Source organism: Wyeomyia smithii, chromosome 2, assembly GCF_029784165.1.
Source record: "Wyeomyia smithii strain HCP4-BCI-WySm-NY-G18 chromosome 2, ASM2978416v1, whole genome shotgun sequence".
In the NCBI taxonomy this organism is placed as follows: Eukaryota; Metazoa; Arthropoda; class Insecta; order Diptera; family Culicidae; genus Wyeomyia; species Wyeomyia smithii.
Genome location: NC_073695.1, coordinates 121,747,959 through 121,770,495, shown reverse-complemented (window position 1 = coordinate 121,770,495; position 22,537 = coordinate 121,747,959). Strand labels below are relative to the sequence as shown.

General features: G+C 38.0%; 1 protein-coding gene across 2 annotated transcripts in view; it reads right to left on the bottom strand.

The window, feature by feature from the left end:
• LOC129720911 (TRPL translocation defect protein 14) overlaps window positions 1-21,542 on the bottom strand; it is a 28,761-nt gene extending 7,219 nt beyond the window's left edge. The window contains exons 1-6 of one of the 2 annotated variants that reach the window (XM_055672815.1): window positions 21,309-21,542; window positions 21,129-21,226; window positions 10,222-10,289; window positions 7,666-7,703; window positions 6,745-6,782; window positions 2,590-2,718 (exon numbers count right to left, since the gene is read on the bottom strand). In XM_055672815.1, the coding sequence (XP_055528790.1) occupies window positions 2,590-2,718; window positions 6,745-6,782; window positions 7,666-7,703; window positions 10,222-10,289; window positions 21,129-21,186 (331 nt within the window). In that variant the 5' untranslated portion in view covers window positions 21,187-21,226; window positions 21,309-21,542. The remainder of the gene's footprint in view (window positions 1-2,589; window positions 2,719-6,744; window positions 6,783-7,665; window positions 7,704-10,221; window positions 10,290-21,128; window positions 21,227-21,308) is intronic. The other variant, XM_055672816.1, reaches the window with a different exon arrangement.
• Between the last annotated feature and the right edge of the window lie 995 nt (window positions 21,543-22,537).

Here is a 22,537-nt window from a genome sequence, read left to right as displayed (position 1 = left end):
CTTACAGTAGCATGAATGAAACTTGGTGCTATTTTTATAATTTGCGTTGTTTCAGTGCTGATGTACAATGCAAACGTTTTTACTACACGAGCTTTTTTCGGCAAGACATGGAGCTACGGTAAGTGCAAAGCAGCTTACGTTTTCTATTTGCATCTGCTTGTTTTTTAATCATTACTAGTATAAAAAACAATTGTAGTGTGTGGCTAAATACTGTACTAACTAGGCACATGAAACACATAACATATCAGAAAAAAATAAACTATATCATTTCGTTTCAAACAGAAATTGGACAGACATATGGGTTTTAAGCTACCGTTCGTTTATTATAACAATTAATGGAGAGCCAGTTATCAAACATACCTACTATACAAAAATTATTTATGGAATACAATAATCATGAATGAGCATGACTAAATTTGGCGGCTTACAAAGATACCGTAATATTTGAGTACCTGGTTTCATAATATTTTATGAACGTGCAAGCGAGTCAAATTTTTTCGTAGCATACCCGTTTGCAAAATATATCCTCATATCTTAATAATAATTTACTTTCAGGTGAAATATGAACAATTATATACGTGTTTAAATCCTTCAAAGTGTGTGTCAACAGTCATGAAATATATAGCTTTCATGATATCGCTAGAGCATAGAGCGTGTTTTTATCAGTCGTTCACAACAACCAGTGATCAGTATAGGGCGACCATCAGTTGAGCCGGGAAAGCTGATCTACCCGCTTTGAGATCACATCACGGCCATGATAATAATAATAAGAATAACCGACATTAGTTGATATCATACCACAATAAAAACGAAACAGCCCACCTGCATATTTTGGCCCACCCACCACATTTAAAGCATTTTATCTGATAAATTCAATGAATATTAAAAAACTATGCATGCATCGTTGAAATAACACACCTAAGAATCATATTACACTATAATTTTCGGCAAAAAAACTGTTGTTGTAACATTAATGAAATACCATAGAAAGTAGTAACATTAATGAAATACCATAGAAACAGTTTTTATGCTGTTAGAAAAAGTTTAAATAGTAGTTTGAGGCATGGCCGAAACGGATTGATTAATTCCTAAACTCTGAAGACGAAAAATTCTTTCGATTTAAATTTCGATTGAAGGCAAAAAGCAGTTGAAATGATGAACAGTACTTTGAGTAAGGGAGCATGCATAAATGACGTAGCTTTTTTTTAGTTTATTTTGACTCCCCCCTTCCCCCATCGTAGCATTTCGTCACAAAGTTGCGGAGTCTAGATAATGACGTAGATTTTTAACTACCCCTCCCCCCATTTTTTTGCAAATTTTATTATCAAGAATCATTTATGAACAAGAAAAGACAAGAAGATATTGAAAATGACCCTGAACAGACAAAACAGCATTAAAATTGAACTATTAGAACAAATACAAACTTTTTCTCAATTTCATATTGGCTACGTAGCTTGGCTTGACACACCCACTCTCCCCCTCGTCACATTTCGTCACAAAACTGCAAATCCCCCCCTTCCCCCTCAAATGCTACGTCATTTATGAATGTTCCCTAATACCAATGCAGCTACGTATTCATAATAAACCCATAATATAGCGTTTGAGATAAAATCTAGACCAATTTATTACAAATTTGAATAGTTATCGTTATTACTAGCAGCAGTTATATGCAAAAACCGGCCGAAGAAAACCACTACCGAAGACGTTCGATACCCTAAGGGAGCATGCATAAATGACGTAGCTTTTTTAGGTTTTTTTGTCCCCCCTCCCATATCGTAGCATTTTGTCACAAAGTCAGACCCCTCTCTAGATAATTACGTAACTTTCTAACAACCCCTCCTCCCCCATAACATAACATACATTGTAATATAAATAAACAAGAAAAGACAAGAAAGTATTGAAAATGAATCTGAGCAGGCAAAACCGTGATAAAAAAAAGAACAATTACAAACTTATTTTCTTAGTTTCATATTCGTAGCTTGGCTTGACACCCGCCCCCTCCCCCCCCCCTCGTCATTATTATCGAGTTGCCTACCCGAGCGTTGGTGATTGGCCTTATAGTGGTGGAATTGTCTCACTTTGTCTACAACCAAATTCGACAGTGCGCTAGAAGAAATCGAGTCAGTGCGCTAGGAGCTCAATTGTCACATCCTGCCCTAAGTTGTTATAAAACCCAGTAACAGGTTAAACCGCAGTATTTTTTTTCACTTTTCATAACTTGCTTTGCAAAATAAAAATGCCTGATAACTTTGATTTGATGGTTATTTATTGTTAGATAAAATTCAACTGGTTCAAGTAATGAAAGCCACAATATCTCAGCAATATTATTGCATATTGTATAAATATATATGTGTATGTCTTTTTTGATTTTTTGTAATGGCACTATCACACAGCAGTCACACATTCTGGGATACAAATGCCTTCTGGCCATTTGATGAGAGTTCAACTAGACTACAATTGGAGCGAGGAAATGGTGAATGATAGATGGAACAAGAAGATTCGAATAGATTACAATCAGAAAGAATGGCATCGAACACAATTTCAGCACTTGCGATAAAACGGTTTTCTGCGTTTTTGCAAGTAACTCACCCTCACTACCATTTGGCTTTTCAGCGGCAGCGGCCAAGCATCGAGGACACGATGCGGTTTTATCAACGCTGTGCTCCGGGACCCCCTCTTTCAAAGCTGGCTGATGGTCACTGATTTTCCGTTGTTTCTCTGAATATCATATAACAGTTTTATCATTTGATATTATCATGCAGGTGTCTTTGATTGAATAGCATTTGTATCGTTCAGTGTTGAATTGTGAATGATAATGCCATTATACACATAGCATATTACGCATTAAAAGTATGTATAAAAACTCAGAACAGCATAGCATTCGTGAAAATAGTTTAGTTAAACATGCTAAGTCATACATACAAGCAATAAAGCCTTACGTTGTTTTGGAAATCTTGTGAGCAACGGGTTTTCAACGTAGTAATGTATAAGCACAGATAATCAAAAATGTGTAAGATGAAATACAAACATATGTATATCAATTTATTCACTATCTTTTTCTTTGGCAGCACTTATCTTCTCGCCAAACATGTGAAAGGGCCTATGTGAACATAATCTGTAAACAAGCCAAATTGTCTCGTTTTTTTATTGATACTAGCGTATTCTACCCTTACCAATAAGATTTTCTGCTTGGAGATATATGTTTTAATCACACGATCTCATTTGTACCAGTAGATGAAGCTTATATTCATTTAAAAAACGTGAGACAAGCCACAATGTTTGCATATGGCACATGGGCCGTTTTTCACATGTTTGGCGAGATTTGACGTGGTTCACAATGATCAATTAAAGTTCCCAATCGGAGACTATTTTAATCGCCCTGAATGTGTTTTAAGCAGTTTGCATCTGTTTTGTAGGGGAGGGGGGTGTTTTTAGCAACCAAAAGCAATTTTGGTTGATTTTAATATATTTTAAATTGACGAAACTGATCAAAATTTAGACGTTTAAAACCCGTTTTCATCGATTAAATGGAAATAGTGAACCAATTTATTCCTTACTCTACTCTATTTAAAATTCAGAGAACTTCCACGGATGCACCTAATAAACAAACTTTCACATTTTAACAGTTAACTTATTCCACTGGTAATTTGAAAAAGCAGGTATTTTCGCAGTTTCGTTACATTTTGCTGCTTTAATTTAATACATTGAATATACAAAAAACGGCTCGAAATTACACGTACACGTATTACTAAAGCTTATCACATTGTAAGAAAAATCATACAAAACAATCACATTAGTTAAAACATCTTTATAACCTCTATCACAACAAGACCTATATGAGCTGTTGCGGAACAGAGTGGTCTAAAGACCATTTTTTTCGAAAATGAGTTTTTGCATAAACCGCATCTACTCAAGAAGTTGAAGTTGAGGAATTAATAAAATTTCGAAAAATCGAACTTTAAAGCTGATTTATACCACATACATTTTTTCCTGTGTAGACTTACACTGCGACCAGAGATTAGATCTATTGTGATATTGCCCAAGTGTTTTCTGTACTCCGCACTTCATATTATTGGCAGTATCACTATTGAAGTAAGAGATACGCTTATCATTCATATCCGTGCTTGTGTGTAAGTTTTACCTTTCCGTTTCAAGCTTACTACTCTACTATACCGAACCTCTGTCCCTCTTAACAATATCGCCTAATTACAATTCCCTGGAGAGTACTTTCATACGTTACTCACACCAGTTTTATTATAACAGGGACTTATTTTTGTTAGAAGGAGAGTCAACAGAGGTACTGTAGAATTCAGATTGAAGAAAAGGTACTTGGTGGGAATCCTGAGAATAAACCCATGCTAAAGTCTTTTTGCAACCAAATGGCCTGATTCTACTAAGATTCGAACCCACGACCACCCGCTTACCAAGGCGGACTCTGTAACCTTGCGGCTACGGAGCTCCTCTACCACATACATAAGACATACGTAACACTCATTGGGTCTATTGACCGCAGGATACAAAATGTGCAGATTTGTCTTCAAAACGCAGATTTTTAGAGTCGGTGTGCAGATTTTTATTGATTCCAGATAATTATATTTTTTCCATAGTTTCTGCGAATTTTTGTCAGTGTCTCCTTATATTTGCGAAGACTTTCTCAGCATCTATGCAAATTTTTGCAGACTTTTGCCAGCGCGAACGCAATTCTTTCAAATCACAGACAAATGTTTTCCAGACTTTAGGCAGATTTTGTCAGTTATTCGAGTAGTTGCATACATTTTTCAAAAACACCTGACATCTCTGATTGCTCGTATTGAAGAGCAAGAAAAAATGGTAGCTTTTCATACACGGAAAACAAAATCTACCCAACCGGAGTGTACAAACTACCTGAAATGATGTAAACCTTATACAACCTACGTGTTGGGTAGTTTTGCAATGCTATTGCTGAGTCATTTCAACTTAATTTACTTTAAACATGCTTTTACTCAATGATTTGACAAAAAGTCAATAATGAGTAGTTTAAACCCAATATTGGATGAAAAATCAAACTGGTTGATAATTCATAACCCGCGTGAAAATATTGATTTCGCGAAAGTGACAGAGATATCTTTGATATTGGTAGTTTTGGTTATAAATTAGTGATATTATGTGAAGAACGTGCTTTTGTGCTTCTGTTTTGAATAATAGCCGCCAATCAAGAAGAAGATTAAAATTGCATTGTGAGAATGGAGCTAGTAACGGAGGCACTTAAAGGGGAAATTAATAAAGCCAGTTACACCAAATTAGAAGGTACGTGAGTAGGTTTTGAGATAGATTTGATATATTATTATATAATATTGATTCAATCGAATGAAATTAACTGAAACCTACCCAAGGCATAGTTTAAAAGATTGAACTAAACGTTGGGTATTTTTTACGTATTATTACTCTTAGTGCTATATACCTTCTATTGAATTAATATACAACTACTCAAAATTGGCTTCCTGCACGGAACGACGCCGTTGAGTGAAATCGACATGAAAATGGGTACTTTTCGTTTTCCGTGTAGACCTGTTTCAAGTAGCAGGCAGAGTATCGATACAGCTGGTTTCGATGCTCCGCCCTCGATATCTGGTATCAATACTTCCAGGAAAAAATTATCGATGCTCGAGTATCGATACTTTTGCAAATTTCGGCCAACAACAGCCGTTGAACAGAATTTTATTTAGAGATTTTTCGAAAATTCCTTCTCCTGAAAAATTTGCTCGATGGCACATAGACCACTCTGTTCCGCAACGGCTTATATGTCAGTGTGTGAGCTTATTTAATACCAACTAAATCTTATACTAAGTATTTGTTGTAGTAGTCAGCGCATTCTAAAGAATTCTTGAGCTTCAGCGGAGAATTTTCTTTAATTCTTACTAAATATTTTGTTAAAATAATAAAATCTTATCGACGATTTGTTTAAGTTTATTTCACACACAAATTCCGATATCCTAACGGCATGTATAATTTAAACAAATATGTATGCATTTTACGGATGAACAATACATCCCTCCACAATCTGAAGTTTGCATTTTTTAGTTTTCAAGATTCGCATTTTCACCGAAAAACTATCGAACTAAGTCAATGATCTAGAAAGAGGAGAATGATAGTCTGAGATTGTAGAATAAAAGGACAAGGTTTTGAACAATAGATTTATCCAGGCTTTAGGCGGCTAAAAATATTCTAATGGCCAAAAATCGTTCAACCAATCGTTTATCTGCATAGCAATCATAGTTGAATTTACAGGCAACTTAATTGGGCATTTGGTCTGTTTTTCTTATCTCGTCTTTAACCCAAATTTTTCACTTATTGGATGATACCAATCGATAATGAACTTTATTACACAGCATAGCATTGTCGAAAAAGGAAAAACATGGAGCATTATATGAAAGTGGGATTCACTTTAAGCGATGTTCGTGATGAATGACAATTAGTGACTATTATCGATAATCACATTTCAGCTGAGTCATACTTTGTCAAGCTAAACTAGAGGACATCCCTTAGTTCAAATTTGTCGTGCAAGGTAAGAAGTTTGCATGTTATGTTGCAGGTAGATACATCGAGTTTTAATTTATTAGTATTACACAATGAGAAGTCTTAGGGTTAGTGTCCAATACAAAGAAGAGTACAATATTGGTAGAATAGGTATTCGCATCATTTATTATGAAACAAAAACTGTATATATATTACAAAACTGCGAGACTGGATTATAATTGAGCTTACCTTCATCTGTTGTCAGGTCTGAAAATTTGATTCCACCACTGCAAATGGAAACGACAGTAGCGTTTTACATCATTCATTTTTAAAATTAGATTTTTCAAATCAGAGGACAAAAAATTAAAATATGTGAACATATGCTTCTAACGAATAAGAACGTATTAATAAGGAGACACTAAAAGTCTACTATCGTTAAACGTAAATACTTGCAAACTGTTTCAACTATTATTTACCTATTTAAACTACTACTGCTTTTTATTCTAATTATTTATTTCCAACAAAGTTACTATCTAGATATTTGATTCGATAAACTACTTGAAGGATGATATATGATTATGTTTGTTTTTCTTAAAAAACGGAATGGAATCATTTATTCTTAATACATTTACTAGTTCCGATTCACAGAAAGAATCGCACAAAATTTTAGAGTGTTGCAAGTACCTATATTAAACGGTAATTTAGAAAAACGCGAAAGATATAGAAAGATTCGACGACATTAGAATAGTTTGAGCTTCTGCGTGGTTTACTCCCAGAATTTATTTAACTATACGAATAATAAACCATAACCAGGATAACCAGGTCCTGTTTTTTGTTCAAATCGTTTAAACTATTATGTGGTACTTCAACGCAACACAATCATTGTCGACAAAATACTGAAATAGTGTTTAACCAAAATTGATTTTCAATTACAAAGTATTATAAAATTTGAAACTAACTATGCGAATTTTGTGCTATCATGAATACAATTTACGACGCGATGAATTGCATATTGAAGTAGCGGATGCAAAAATATAATTGTATGGCACGCGATATCTGTCAAACAATAATGAAAATAAACATAATGGAACGTTCTTTAGGTCGTCGGTAAGTCGAGATTGTTTGCATATTTAACTACTGATCATGTTCACAGGCATTACTAAATCGTACCTGAGTAGAACAGTGGCCGTTTCAGGCACTCGAAACACCTGCAAAAATTAACAGATCGAACAAAAATATCCTATATAATTCTCTATTGTTGCTATATAATCTACTCTACTTTCGAAAGCTTTTAATGAATGTGCTAGAGCGAATTACATTTTACAGCGCTTTTAATACTGTTGGGTGAACTTTGCCCCTGAGCAGGTTGAAAAAAAATATTATAGTTGTTTTTAGCCCTTACTCAGGCATTGGCAACTATATTACCAGCAACCTTAAAATGTTTGCTGGCTCACAACGTAGCTATTATTATTTCATGACTGGTGGTAATTTATGACAAGTAACACTGAACAAAATAAGTTATCGTTGCATGTTGCAGGTTTTAGCAAGATGTAAAATACATATTGAAATACAAGTTCAATTGAATGCAGGTTCAAAGCCAAACAAATTAAAAACTTTATCAAAATTTAAACAAAAATAATATGTTTATAAAATGGCTAGGGATATTGTTACACCTTATTATACTGAACCTTAGGATTGCCAACGTTTGCAGGTTTGTAACAATAAATTATAAATAGCTAATGAGTATTTGGAATATACTAGAATAAATCGCATCATATTAGAAGGTAAATGGAATACAAACATTTTCAAGAAAATGTCTACTGTTATCCGGCACAGTTTGTGCTTTTTACATAAACTCAGTATTTTTATACTGTTAAAAAGTGTCACTTTATGTTGAATAAACCTAAATAAGAGCTTATTGTGCGCTTTAAATGTATTCGCCGTGATTTCTACGGATTTCCGGTTTATCTACGGATTTACAGTTTATTGGTAATCTGGCACTCTGTTATAATTCAATTTGGCAATGTTTTTAAAGTGTATACAACTATATGTGTGAGTAAAACGAACTAATCGGAGGAAATTCTACATAAGTACTACCCATTATCGAAAACTTTGCTTACCGATCTTTTGACTAATTCTAATATCTGAGTATGGTTTGGATGTTGCAACCTAATCAAGGGTGGTTTTTATAACGACATTAAAGATCAACACCAACTTAAAGAGAATATTCTCTAAAAAATAAGCAATATGTACCTATTATATGGTTTGATGCAGTTATAAACCATAATAATAAAAGAATCTTTTTTTTTTCAATGATGAAAGTCTATCTGATTTTAAGTAAAATACAATATTTTACTAAACTGTGAAACTAACATCTTATTTTTAAAATCTCTATCCAAACCAAATGAGATTTCAAAGAAAACTTATCCAAAAAGATCGATTAAATGTATCATCATTGCCGGTGATATTATAGGAGCCGTTTAAAGTCTCCACTGTTTTTCAATTTCTTATCACAAACAATAATAAAAAAGTAAACCTAAGAACCCCCTTTGAAATAGATTATGTAAAACCGTCATGCTCTTTTTGTTTTTTCGTGGCAAAAATTTACGAGTGATAGTCCAATTTTAAAAGACATTTTTCATTCCGTTTGTTTAATTTAACGCGAATCGTGTTTATTTTTTTATCGAAAAATTAAATATCTCAGTGTTAGAACAAATAAAGTTCTATTACGATGGTTGAGACGGAAGTGCTGGAGATTTTTTTATTTGACCAGCACAACTGGAAGTAATATTGAAATAGTTACACAAAAAATATAGTTTTAAGACATCACTGCAATTGAAATAAAAAAGCGATTGATTACAATGGAACAGATTTTGAATCGCAATAATTATGCATCGAGAGGTTATCTTATCAAAAGTAGTGTCATCGAACATTCGGCACAAAACAGAATATTAGAAAATTAACTAGAAATGAATAATTGGAATTCATTATTTTTATTTCCTTACTAGTTACTTTTACTGTTACTGTTCTTGGGACTTTAATAGGTTTACAAATAACTTCCGCCAAAAAGTAAAATAAGACAAAGTTGCAAGTGGGACTTTTATGCTATCATCGGCAGTACATCCTGAGCAAAACGCAGTCCAAACATGCGAAAATAAATAAAAACTGTTGAGTGCGTCTAGCTGAATACAAATAAGAAAATCATTTTCCGATGAGCAAAATCATCGGTAAAATAGCTGTAACACAGAGTTGCAGCCAAAAAGTCAATTTAGTTTACGTAACAAATGTGCATATTAAATATTCATATAATGAACAATTAAACGATATGTCCTTAATACAAAAAAAAAAAAATAAAAGATGTGTGTATAACATTTTTCCCATGTAACAGGCACGTAAGTATATGTGTGGTTGTAGCAAAACAAATAAAGGGTGAACACGTGAATAAATGGAAAAGCTTGGAACAAAACCATCTATTGCAAGTATGTTTGGCATGAATCGTCGATGAGCTCGGCGCCGTATAATATAGCAGCAGTACAAAAATAGAATGTAATTCGCCCATACACGAAGTAAGATTCACTAATGCCAGAAAAAATCTGCCATATATTCAACCAATATGCATTCAACTAGTGAATGCAGGGAAATTTTGAAGCTAACTAACGGCAGTAGAGAAGATATATACAAAACATCAGAGATTATTGATTAAAGTGAATGTCATAAACTACATACCTTCCATCCAAGATTTTCAAAAAAGGTACACATTCGTGCCTGGCCGGTTGTCTTTCCACCGCAAGGTCCTGAAAAGAGAAATGAAATTTAGTAGCATTTAGATTCTTATAAAATTGTACGTAATATTTTTCTATTAAAAAAAAACATACAGCTTTGGCGAATGTTATGGCAAAAAAAATAAAATGAGGTAAGTTGAGATAAATGTTTTTTTTTTTCGAAAATATTCTTTAACACATTTTTAGTGGTTTTCACTTCTTAAATAACAGGGTGGCCACTCAAAACCCGGAATGAAATTCCCGGTTTTATCCCGGTTTTTCCCGGTTCGTTCAAATATTCTGCCCGATTAATTGTACTTTTGAATTCTGTAGTTTTCCACAGGTTAAGGATTGAAAAAAAAAACGTGACTTTCGATTTACATCATAATATGCTCAAAGTCACTACTTAAACGTGTTCAGCCTTATTAAATTCAAAAATCAAATAGCAAAAATTCGAGGAATGTGACGGACTCATCTTTTTCGAGAGAAGATCTTATCTACGAGTATTTTTTAAACAACGCATATAATACTCATTACCGGGGACTCCAAGGCCAAATTAAGATTGAAGGAACCACTCTTACCTCAAGCATATAAGAATCAATATATAAAAGAAATATGTTACACATTTTCTTGAAAAACAAACTTCAATTTAATCAGGCCAATCAGATTTTCAAAACACTTCAAACACATTACTTCAGCAGCGCACGCAATCCTCATCCATCAGTGCTGCCTTTTTATGGATGTGCGCGAGAAATTTTGCCTTTTTGGCTTCTATCGCTTTCATGGCACTGGCATTTTTTCCGGGCTTCTTCATCTTGATTTGACTGCTCCTTCTTTTTTGTCGATTTAACATCAACGACTTGGTGTTATCAATTTCGTACACTTCACCGGCATCCTGTAATGCATCGTACACCAAGCGCTATTCTACAAGGCTTTCCTAATCCTTGTGGCATTGCCATGGGATATAATCAAAGTCTTCTTAATAAATATGGTCAAGTCAGTAAGGTTCTTGCCTGAACCGGCCATCAGATCTCTCCAAAAACTATTAAAGCGCTTCTCGCTACGGTGGTAGGAAATCAGTAATGTCTTCATTGATTGCATAGCGCCTGCACTCGAAACAAATGCACCATTTTGCACGCCGTCATGGAAAATCCGACTGCGACCATAAGATTGATCGGAAGACAACTGAGAATCACCCACAACTGAGAATCAACTGTGTCTCGGCTGGTAAAGTCGTTTAAGGAGTCCCAGGCGACCGAGCGGCGGGCTGGAAGTGGAAGAAAATCGAAGACAGCTGACCCTGTGAAGGTCCGAAAGATGTTGTTATTTCAAACGTATTCCGAACCTTTCGATTCGCGGCGCGGCTCTGAAGGCAAAGTGTTCCGCCTAGTTCGTTTAGCAAACAATGAAACGAGGTGGGCTTCGTATATTAAGGTTCGGAAGGCACCGAACCGGCGTGATCAACAAAACAGAGTGGTTAACGATAACGAAACCAACATCGAGACAAACGCAAAGCAGATACTGGGGCTGGAGTTCTACGTTGCCAAATCACAGTTTGATGTTTCAGAAGACCTAAGGAAGAAAAATGTGGACAAATTCGCGAAAAAATACATGCTCTGGTGGTAAACTGAGTAAACCATACATCACAACGGGTACCAACAGCGAAATGTACCGCACCGAGTGCCTCCAGAAGCGTCTATTACCCTTTCTGCGGTCCCACGGAGGCGAGGCATTATTTTGGCCGGTCCCATGCCATTACGCGCGATCGATGTTGGATTGCTATAGAAACAATAACGTATTTTTTGTACCAAAAACCACCCCCCAATTTCATAATGAAAGCCAAAGTTCGGAAATCGTCCACGCTTTTTAAGACCGAGTTTGAGTTGAGATAAAAATGGACGAATGTGACTAAAAAGGTCGACTCCACTGTTACGCAAAAGGTTATAAGGGGTCTTGTGGGAATGGTGCGATATTTCAGCGATAGAAAGAAAATTGAATAAAGTAATTATGCCGGAACACAATTTATATGTATTAGTTCATTCCCTGAAAGTTACAAGAAAATCCGAATTAAATAAATTTTCGACGAACACTTTTGTCTGGTGCGTTTTGAAGTAGAATACTTCTCTCAGGAAGGTCGGCTACATAGGGATGTGAAATGAAAATCTAAAAGTGAAAAATTTGTCCAATTTCAAATGCTAATAAATCGGTTAGTATTCGATGGATTTCCTTCGTTTTTGTAGCAATAGATTGAAAAATCTTCTAAGATTCTTCCCAAAAGAAGATAATTGTAATTTTATTATTCACACTATTGTACTATTGAAAATAGTCAAGCCTATTCAAAACGAAAAATTCGACCTCTGATTGGTCATTATCTGATTGCTTCCCAAGCACGGTCGACAGAATCATATACCTTGCAATTGAAAACATGCTATTTGGCCTATATAAGAGCCTGTTTCAGCGGAAGCCGCTCATAATAGTTCTAGACAGCGACAACAGCAGTCGTCCTTCCTTAGCGGCAGCACTAGCCCTGTGGTTGGTCACCACGTCTCAGGAGCAGCGCGGTTCTTCTCAGCGTGTGTCGCCAGACTGCCATTATTCCCCCCGTGTTGGGGCAGCATGAAGATTGCTATCAGGAAATCCGATTTTGAAAATCAATATGCTTTTTTCAAGGCAAATAAACAAGTCATTGAAAGTTAATAATTTTTGACAACGCAAGCAAGCATTCTGTGTTGGATCCTAGCAATTTAAATCTGTCGCACCCGTCTAATTTACTGAATGTGAAATAGCTTCCACAGAGCATGTTGTCCGTGTATCTTAATTCCTCCACTGTTAGGGCAGCTCGAAGGTTGGGATCAGCAACCGATTTTGAACCGCAAAATGCCTTTTTCAAGGCAAATAAACAAATAATTGAAGATTAATAATTTTCTGGCATCAACACAAGCAGACATTCTGTGCGGAATGCAATCAAATTCTGTTGTTGTCTAATTTTTACTTTATTTAGTAAACCCCCCACTGTAGGGGCAGCGCAAAGGCTGCGATCAGCATAACCGACTTTGAATAACAAACTGACCTGTTAGAACGCACGCACAGTTAGTTCGACTATGCAGAACTAATATGAAGTCGATCCAATCAATCAGCATGAACAGAATTTCGTCGTCTCCCAGCTGCCAAGTTGCAACATGATGCAACACGCAACAGCGAGCAAACGAAATCGCTTGATGTTACAAACCGCAATAAGATACGGGTTAAAACCGTTGCGTGTGTGAGAGCACCATCGGTGTTTATTCGCTGGATACAAAAATCAAATGCGAATTGTGTAATAATTCGTCTAAAGAACATTAGGAAATGGTAAAACTGAACAGAAAGGCGTGGCCTATTTCGTAGCACCCTTCGGCTATAAAAGAGTGTTTCTGGGTAAACTAGCTACATTCGTTAGTGGGAAGGTGAGCTGGATGGACCGTCTACAACGTTGACAGCAGTACCAGCAGATATCAGCACTCAGCAGTAACAGACAATAGCAGCGGGTTGCGCCTGTGGCTGCCTTCAAATTAAACAAGTCACTTGCCCTGTGGTTGGTCACCACGTCTCAGGCCTCTGCCAGGCTGAACGCCAACGCGAGCGATCGGGCGAGGTTTTTGCCGTACATCAGCTGGCACTTCCTCTGATGGAAAAGTTGGATCATTTTGTTCAGTAGAATATTACTGTCGTTAATATTACAGAGATGCGATTGCATTATATCCGATATGGAATTGAACAATTGTTCTTTTGAGGACAAATAAAACACTTGATTTGAAGAGTTAATAGCTTTGGGTACCAGTAGCAATATGGTAACAGCCTAGGAGTAAATTGAAGCGGCACGGCGAAACAGTTCGGGTGTGCTTAGACGCGCGTCATTTTTCGTTGTTGATATTATTCCCCACATGAAACGACGTGCTTTCGTACGATAGCGGCGGTATTGGCGGTAGATGCATTTGCCAACACTTACTCCAGTAAAGTCATGTCTAATTTTCAATGTGAAAACACCTTTCTATTGTGTTGGTCGTGCGCATTAGGCCTCTGTCAGGCTAAACGCGAAAAGCGGCGCGAACCGATTCGCCCGGCCGTAGGTTAATGAACAGCCGTAAGTAGAGCTGTGTAAGTATTCTACTTTAACCTTGCGGTCGTGGCTTTGCACACAACCCTCCTGTAATTTTTTCGAGTACAAGCCTTACTCAGCAGTATTGTGTTCTCTTGGCGATATTCAGTGGAATTCTCGGTTTTTTCCCGGTTCTAAACAATTCCCGGTTGTTTCCCGGTTCTCCCGGTTGGGTGGCCACCCAACCCCAATAGAACTTGGTCCAGAATCTAACTTTCATGAAGACTGTGTTTAATGAAGCAGTTTTAGAAACTTAATTTTTTTCCAAATAAATTTAGACTACCTTAATAGAATATTTTTATGAAAGTACAGCTTAAAAATTAAAAGACAACAAAATATGATTAATGAAGACTTCTAGGAAATCCACTTTTTCATGAAAAAATATACCAAATTTATTATGCACGTAATTATTGATGAACAGATTAAAGACTTGGTAGGATAAAATAAGTTAAAAAATTCTATGTTCCTTTTCCTGTGCGAATGTTTTCTAATTAATTATTTAGTATTTTTTCAGTATATGAATGCTATTGAAAGTATTTGAAGAACTTTAAAAACTTGCTGTTTATGTATTCAGAATAAAAAAAAATTTTTACGTGTTCATAATTTTTGTGCTTTTAGTTTAAAAGAACGACTGGGTTGGTAAATGGCTGGGCAATGCGTACCAGCAGTACACCCATACCAGTTGGCATAAAATAGACCTCAGCGTGGTCCACAGCAGCTACTACTATCCCTGCCTCCACGTGGTACCGACTGGGATACGAGCAACCAAGGGAAGATCGGTGAACCGGTGGGAACTTGGTCGTATGCTGACAGGGAAGGGGGAGCTGTTCTCCTTGGAGAGCAGCTTGCCTGAGCGTCTGTTCCCCAAGTTAGGGGCGGCTCAAACAGCGACTGATCCGGAGCGGACGGCGGTGTCTCGCCAGCTACACCCAAGACGGCAGCCCCGTCGCGAGACTAGGCATCGCAGCCCTAGTAAAGCAGCTTGCTGGAATAAACATACTACGAACAATCCAGAGAATAATACGAATCGGAACAAACGAAACAGGACAATGATTGGAAACTTGGCACTTGGAAAGTTAGGACTCTGCTCGAACCGGCACGCGCGGTCATCTTGGTCAGAGAGCTATGGAAGGCAAAAGTGGAGGTGGCAGCCATACAAGAGGTGCGTTGGTCTCAAACCGGACACGGTGAATTCCGGGTGGTTGATCGCGGGCACTTCTTTCAAGTATCACATCTAGTACAGTGGCGGCGACAGAGCGGAACGGGGCGTCGGTTTCGTGCTACTTGGAAACCAAATGAAGCATGTTATTAGGTGGAGGCCTGTCAATGACTGTCTATGCGTATTGAGGATCAAGGGCAGATTCTTCAATTACAGCCTTATCAACGTGTACGCACCGACAAACGATAAAACCGATGACGTAAAGGAGGAGAAAACCTATGGAGAGTGCCCACAGCACGATATAAAGATCGTCATCGGAGATACGAACGCAAAAGTCGGACGAGAGGAGTTCTTTCGTCCCTTTATTGGTAGGGAAAGCCCTCACTCTACCACCAACGACAACGGCTTGAGGTTAGTTAACTTCGCCGCGGCCAGGGGAATGGCCATCTGTAGAACCCATTTCGCACGTTTGAACATTCGGAAGCGTACTTGGAGACACCCCAATGGAGGGCCTGCTCCCAGATCGACCACAAGCTGATCGACGGCCGGCACTTTTCAGACGTCATAGATGTGCGGTCCTTTCGAGAGCCAAATATCGACTCGGATCACTATCTTGTGGTAGGCAAGATTCGCGCCTAGTTGTCGTATTTGAATCGAGATCAGCGAGGAAGATACGTTTGGACATCCAGAGGTTATCAGCGGAAGGAGTTGCTGCAGAGTATACTCGGAAAGTTGTGAAAGTGAACCTTAACGAGCAGTGAAAGCACATCCATGATGCGGTCAGCGAAACAGCGCGAGAAGTGATAGGCATGACAACGGGAACCGCGCGTAGTGAGTGGTTCGATGCTGAGTGTCTAGAGGTGACGGAGGAGAATAACCGAGCCTACGCTAACACGTTAGTCGCAGCTAATCGTGTTACACGTCACATGCGAGAGAAATACCGGGAGGGAAGAGCTGCCGAAGAGGCTTCATCGCCGTAAGAAACGTGAGCACTACGATCGCGTCCTCGCTGAGGCGGAGAATTACTTCACCAGGCACGACACGAGGAGCTTTTATAGAACGATCAACGGAATCAGGAACCGGACCGTGCCAGTATCTGCCATGTGCAATGACAGAGAGAGGAACCTGAATACCGATGAATCGCAGGTGGCCAGGCGTTGGAAGCAACATTTTGAAGTGGTGATGAACGGTGAGGATGGTAGGAAAGTCGTCGAGGGGAACAGGATAGAAATTGGAGAGGACGGACAAGCTGTGGACCCACCAACATTGGACGAGGTGAAGAATGCTTGCAAAGAGCTAAAGAACCACAAAGCCGCTGGGAAGAACGGCTTACCGGCAGAACTTTTCAAAGTTGGGAGCGAGCGGCTGTGTAGTGCAATTCACCAGATTATCCTAAGGGTATGGTCTGAGGAATAACTACCTACGGACTGGTTGGAAGGACTCATATGCCCTATCTACAAGAAGAGACATAGGCTCGACTGTAGTAATTATCGAGGCATAACCCTCCTCAATTCCGCTTACAAAATTCTCTCCTGTATCCTGTTCCAGCGACTGAGGCTGTTGCAGAAAGCCTTTGTTGAAGAATACCAATGCGGTTTTCGAGTGGGGCGATCTACAACGGACCAGATGTTTACCTTCAGACAGATTCTCGACAAGTTTCGAGAGCACAACTTGCAGACGCATCATCTGTTTATTGACTTTAAGGCGGCGTACGACACACTGAAACGCAACGAGCTTTAGCAAATAATGCTAGAACATGGTTTAACAACATAACTAATTAAACTGTTACGTGCAACGCTTGACGGTTTGACATCATGAGTCAGGAGAGCGGGCGAATTTTCGGACGAGTTTGTGACGTTAGATGGTCTGAAGCAAGGTGACGGGCTCTCGAACTTGCTGTTCAACATAGCTTTGGAAGGTGCAATACGAAGGGCGGGTGCGCAGAGGAGCGGCATCATCACCACTAAGTCTCACATGCTTTTGGGCTTCGCGGACGACATTGATATAATTGGTGTTAACCGTAGAGCAGATGAGGAGGCTTTTACGGCTCTCAAACAAAGCTGCGAGAATTGGACTCACCATGAACCTTGCCAAAACGAAGTACATGGTGGCTGGCAGATAGCGTGGTAGTTCTGCAGGTGTTGGTGCTGCGGTGGAGATGGATGGGGATACTTTCGAAGCGGTCGACGAATTTGTTTATCTTGCTACTCTCGTGTCATGTGACAACGAGGTAAGCCGCGAGGTGAAGAGGCGGATTGCGGCGGCGAATAGGACTTATTACGGATTGCGTAACCAGCTACCGTAGGTACCGTAGCCTACAGCTCCGTACGAAATTTGCAAAGTTTGGCAAAGTTTCGTACATCTGAACATTATTTTATTTTAAAATTCTAATAATGTATATCAAATTATAATCTTAGGCATTGAAACCTCAAAAATATCCACATTACATAGAATACTTTTAGCATCCATAAGAAACGTCACGCATGTATGGGGGAGAGGGGGTTGAAAATCGAGATAATTTGTGATGTAAGGGGAGGGAGACTATATAGGGGCCTCACGTGGAAAATGTTTTAAAATTTAAAAGAGATTTTGAAGATTATTTAGTTTAACTTTTTTATTCACAACTTCTTTACTAACATGTTTAATAAACAAACCGTAATTATAAATATATTATTTTTGTTGTTTTCGATGAAAATTTGCTAGGAAAGAAAAATCATGAAGCATCCGATTGTAGTAATTGGAGACTATATTCAGTTTCCGTGCATTGATGATGAATGAGATACTTGGTTGAGCCTTGTTTGTTTTTGTTTAATATTCTGAAAATCGATTGAGTTGAATTTTTCATTGATTTTTTCATTCCAATGAGGTGGGAGAGGGGGGATGGTTATTTGTTTTCAAAATTTACGTGACGTACTTAATGGATGTCATCTTGCCTGTCATAAAACAACTTTTAACTAGGACCAGTATACTGTTAGGGGTGGGAAACCAATCGATAATTATCGATAGTATCGATAGTTGCCGGCTATCGATAGAATCGTTGAGCTTTCCGCGTTATCGATAGTTATTGATATTTTCCTCGCATTGGCATTTATACTCCACAATGATGCCAGAACTGAAAAAATATATTGACCTAGACTTTGTCTAAAGAGAATTCGATGATTGTTTGCTTTCACATGAAATCCTCTTTAAAATTGTTAGAAAATTGAGGGATACTCATTTTCGCTCACTCTTCCTTATACGGACAACGACAAGATTTCGCCTAAGTGCGAATTATGTGCGCGAATAAACTTTTAAATATTGTTCCTGTCCACAACAAGAGCAACATTTTGTTGTTTTTCTTCATCAGGTTCTAGTTGTCAAACTATCGATAATTATCGATAGTTATCGATGGCATTAGGGAATTTATCGATAATTATCGATAGCCTTTTTTGTCGATATTTCCCATCCCTATATACTGTACACATATAGTAAACGCTATCTATAAACAGACAAGTATAAACAGACAAGTAGTTTTGGTATCTATAAACAGACAAGTAGTTTCTTAGGTAGTTATAGTAATAATTGTTAAGTTATTCCGCTATTCTACTCATTATAAGACTTGGATTCTGTTAGAATAAATCTTTTGATCAATTCTACTTGCAAATAATAAATCAACAGTAACAGTCTTCTATATTACTACCAGGGACCATTGCTAAAAATAGTTCTCGCTCCTGATTCGATTTAGGGGGGCTAGGGGCGGCTCAAACAGCGACTGATTCGGAGCGGACGGCGGTGTCTCGCCAGCTACACCCAAGACGGCAGCCCCGTCGCGAGACTAGGCATCGCAGCCCTAGTAAAGCAGCTTGCTGGAATAAACATACTACGAACAATCCAGAGAATAATACGAATCGGAACAAACGAAACAGGACAATGATTGGAAACTTGGCACTTGGAAAGTTAGGACTCTGCTCGAACCGGCACGCGCGGTCATCTTGGTCAGAGAGCTATGGAAGGCAAAAGTGGAGGTGGCAGCCATACAAGAGGTGCGTTGGTCTCAAACCGGACACGGTGAATTCCGGGTGGTTGATCGCGGGCACTTCTTTCAAGTATCACATCTAGTACAGTGGCGGCGACAGAGCGGAACGGGGCGTCGGTTTCGTGCTACTTGGAAACCAAATGAAGCATGTTATTAGGTGGAGGCCTGTCAATGACTGTCTATGCGTATTGAGGATCAAGGGCAGATTCTTCAATTACAGCCTTATCAACGTGTACGCACCGACAAACGATAAAACCGATGACGTAAAGGAGGAGAAAACCTATGGAGAGTGCCCACAGCACGATATAAAGATCGTCATCGGAGATACGAACGCAAAAGTCGGACGAGAGGAGTTCTTTCGTCCCTTTATTGGTAGGGAAAGCCCTCACTCTACCACCAACGACAACGGCTTGAGGTTAGTTAACTTCGCCGCGGCCAGGGGAATGGCCATCTGTAGAACCCATTTCGCACGTTTGAACATTCGGAAGCGTACTTGGAGACACCCCAATGGAGGGCCTGCTCCCAGATCGACCACAAGCTGATCGACGGCCGGCACTTTTCAGACGTCATAGATGTGCGGTCCTTTCGAGAGCCAAAGGACTCATGAAATCCTCTTTAAAATTGTTAGAAAATTGAGGGATACTCATTTTCGCTCACTCTTCCTTATACGGACAACGACAAGATTTCGCCTAAGTGCGAACTATGTGCGCGAATAAACTTTTAAATATTGTTCCTGTCCACAACAAGAGCAACATTTTGTTGTTTTTCTTCATCAGGTTCTAGTTGTCAAACTATCGATAATTATCGATAGTTATCGATGGCATTAGGGAATTTATCGATAATTATCGATAGCCTTTTTTGTCGATATTTCCCATCCCTATATACTGTACACATATAGTAAACGCTATCTATAAACAGACAAGTATAAACAGACAAGTAGTTTTGGTATCTATAAACAGACAAGTAGTTTCTTAGGTAGTTATAGTAATAATTGTTAAGTTATTCCGCTATTCTACTCATTATAAGACTTGGATTCTGTTAGAATAAATCTTTTGATCAATTCTACTTGCAAATAATAAATCAACAGTAACAGTCTTCTATATTACTACCAGGGACCATTGCTAAAAATAGTTCTCGCTCCTGATTCGATTCCCGTTTTAGATATACCGTAGTTTACTTGTATCGGAAACTAATTATAACTCTTCAATGCTCAACGATAAGACATTCAATAGCATTTCTAGCATAACGAGAGAAAAAAAACTTTGAACACATAGATGCACTATAATAATTAAAACAAGTAAGCACCTTACTTAGATTATTGCGCAAAGCAAATGACACATGTTGCACATACCGATTGGTCGGATTACTGGCAACAGCTGTTGACATATACGAGATTTTTTTAACCAATTGCAGCGGTATCTCGAAACAGCGCATATTGTACCGTTGATAATACTTATTGTTAGAGAAACTTTCAATTTGAAAAGGAATGTAGGAGGAAAACTTATATAAGAAATAATACTTAATAGGGATTCTCTTCTACAGCTATTACTATATAGAACTTACCTCCAGTCAAAACCAATTTATACACTTTTTTTACGTCGGTGGCTGCCATAGTTTTCATTTGTGAATGATTTCCGAAGTCGAATTTACGGTCGGTAGGCCTTTTTTGTGATGTAAACGTAATAATTATTGTTTGTTGGCTTTGATGTAATGAAAATTCTTGAAGGCGCGATATGTACTAACCTAACCAGCTTAGCAGTACCTAATTTCTGAGGTTATTTCTGGGAAATATTGAAATTTTCACACTCCGCGCTACGCACGCTTGAACACACAATCACTTTGCCACAAGAATGATTATTTTTTCTTTATCAAATAACTTGGTATATACTCATTTTTGCAGATTTATTTTCTATTGATATCGCCATTAGGAACGTGTCTGATCCATGCAACTTTTTGATGCCAAATGGTTTTTATGAGACAGAAAATAGAATGATTTCAACCGTCAATGTCAATTATATCCAAAGAATTACATTTATAAGGTATCGTACTTCAACATTCTACATTTCTAGCATAAACTAACAAAAGGGCGTATGTAAAAAGTATGTAATCACCATCCCTTTGGCATCACGCCATGCTTCAAGGGCTAACATCTCAACATATGTAAAAACGAGATGGCATATCACCGCTTCTTTTCATACATCTTTATCTTACTGCTGACAGCGGGCACAAATTAATTTGAGCCCAGGACATGAGTTCATTGTCATTCACTGTTACTCGGTATAGGGATGCCAAAGGCTCGATTATCACAGATAACAGACATCCAAGCTAATTTTTCTTCATGTGTAAAAAGACGCAACGGTTTTTTAACACGTCGCAATACGCAGTATGGTGGCGCAGAGAACACATAGTGGTCAATGATTCGATAAAATCGATAGTTTTCCAGCTCTTATCGATATTATTGCAATAAAAAGAGTTGCCGTTTTTTAAAGTAGAAATTTTGAGCAGTGGTAATTTGTACATAATCGACAATTTTATTCAATCCCAGTTTATATTTGCAATAAATTTGTTTGTTTTAGTGTTGTTATGAGAAAAAAAATACACAAACCTCACAAAAACAGTGTTAAAAACAGTGTGTCGGTGCAAAAACAGCGACTCTATTATCTGTGAGAATTCTGGCAGCTCACTAAACTGGTGAAAGTCGCAAGTTGCAGAAAGATGTCGTTAGCATTCCAAACGAGTAAGAATTTGAAATCTTAGACGCGATTTCTGGAGTTTTTTGTTCAAGCTTGGATATCTGTTTCCTGTGGTATTATGTAGTCAAACTGCAACGTGCAACCGCAGACAGATGTCCAAGCTGAGTTGTGCAAAGTTTCGTACACCGAAATCGATTCAATTAATTATTTGAAAATCAAAGGACAACACTATTTTTTTCTCGATATCATAAAATATTTTTTGTAGACATTTCATATCGA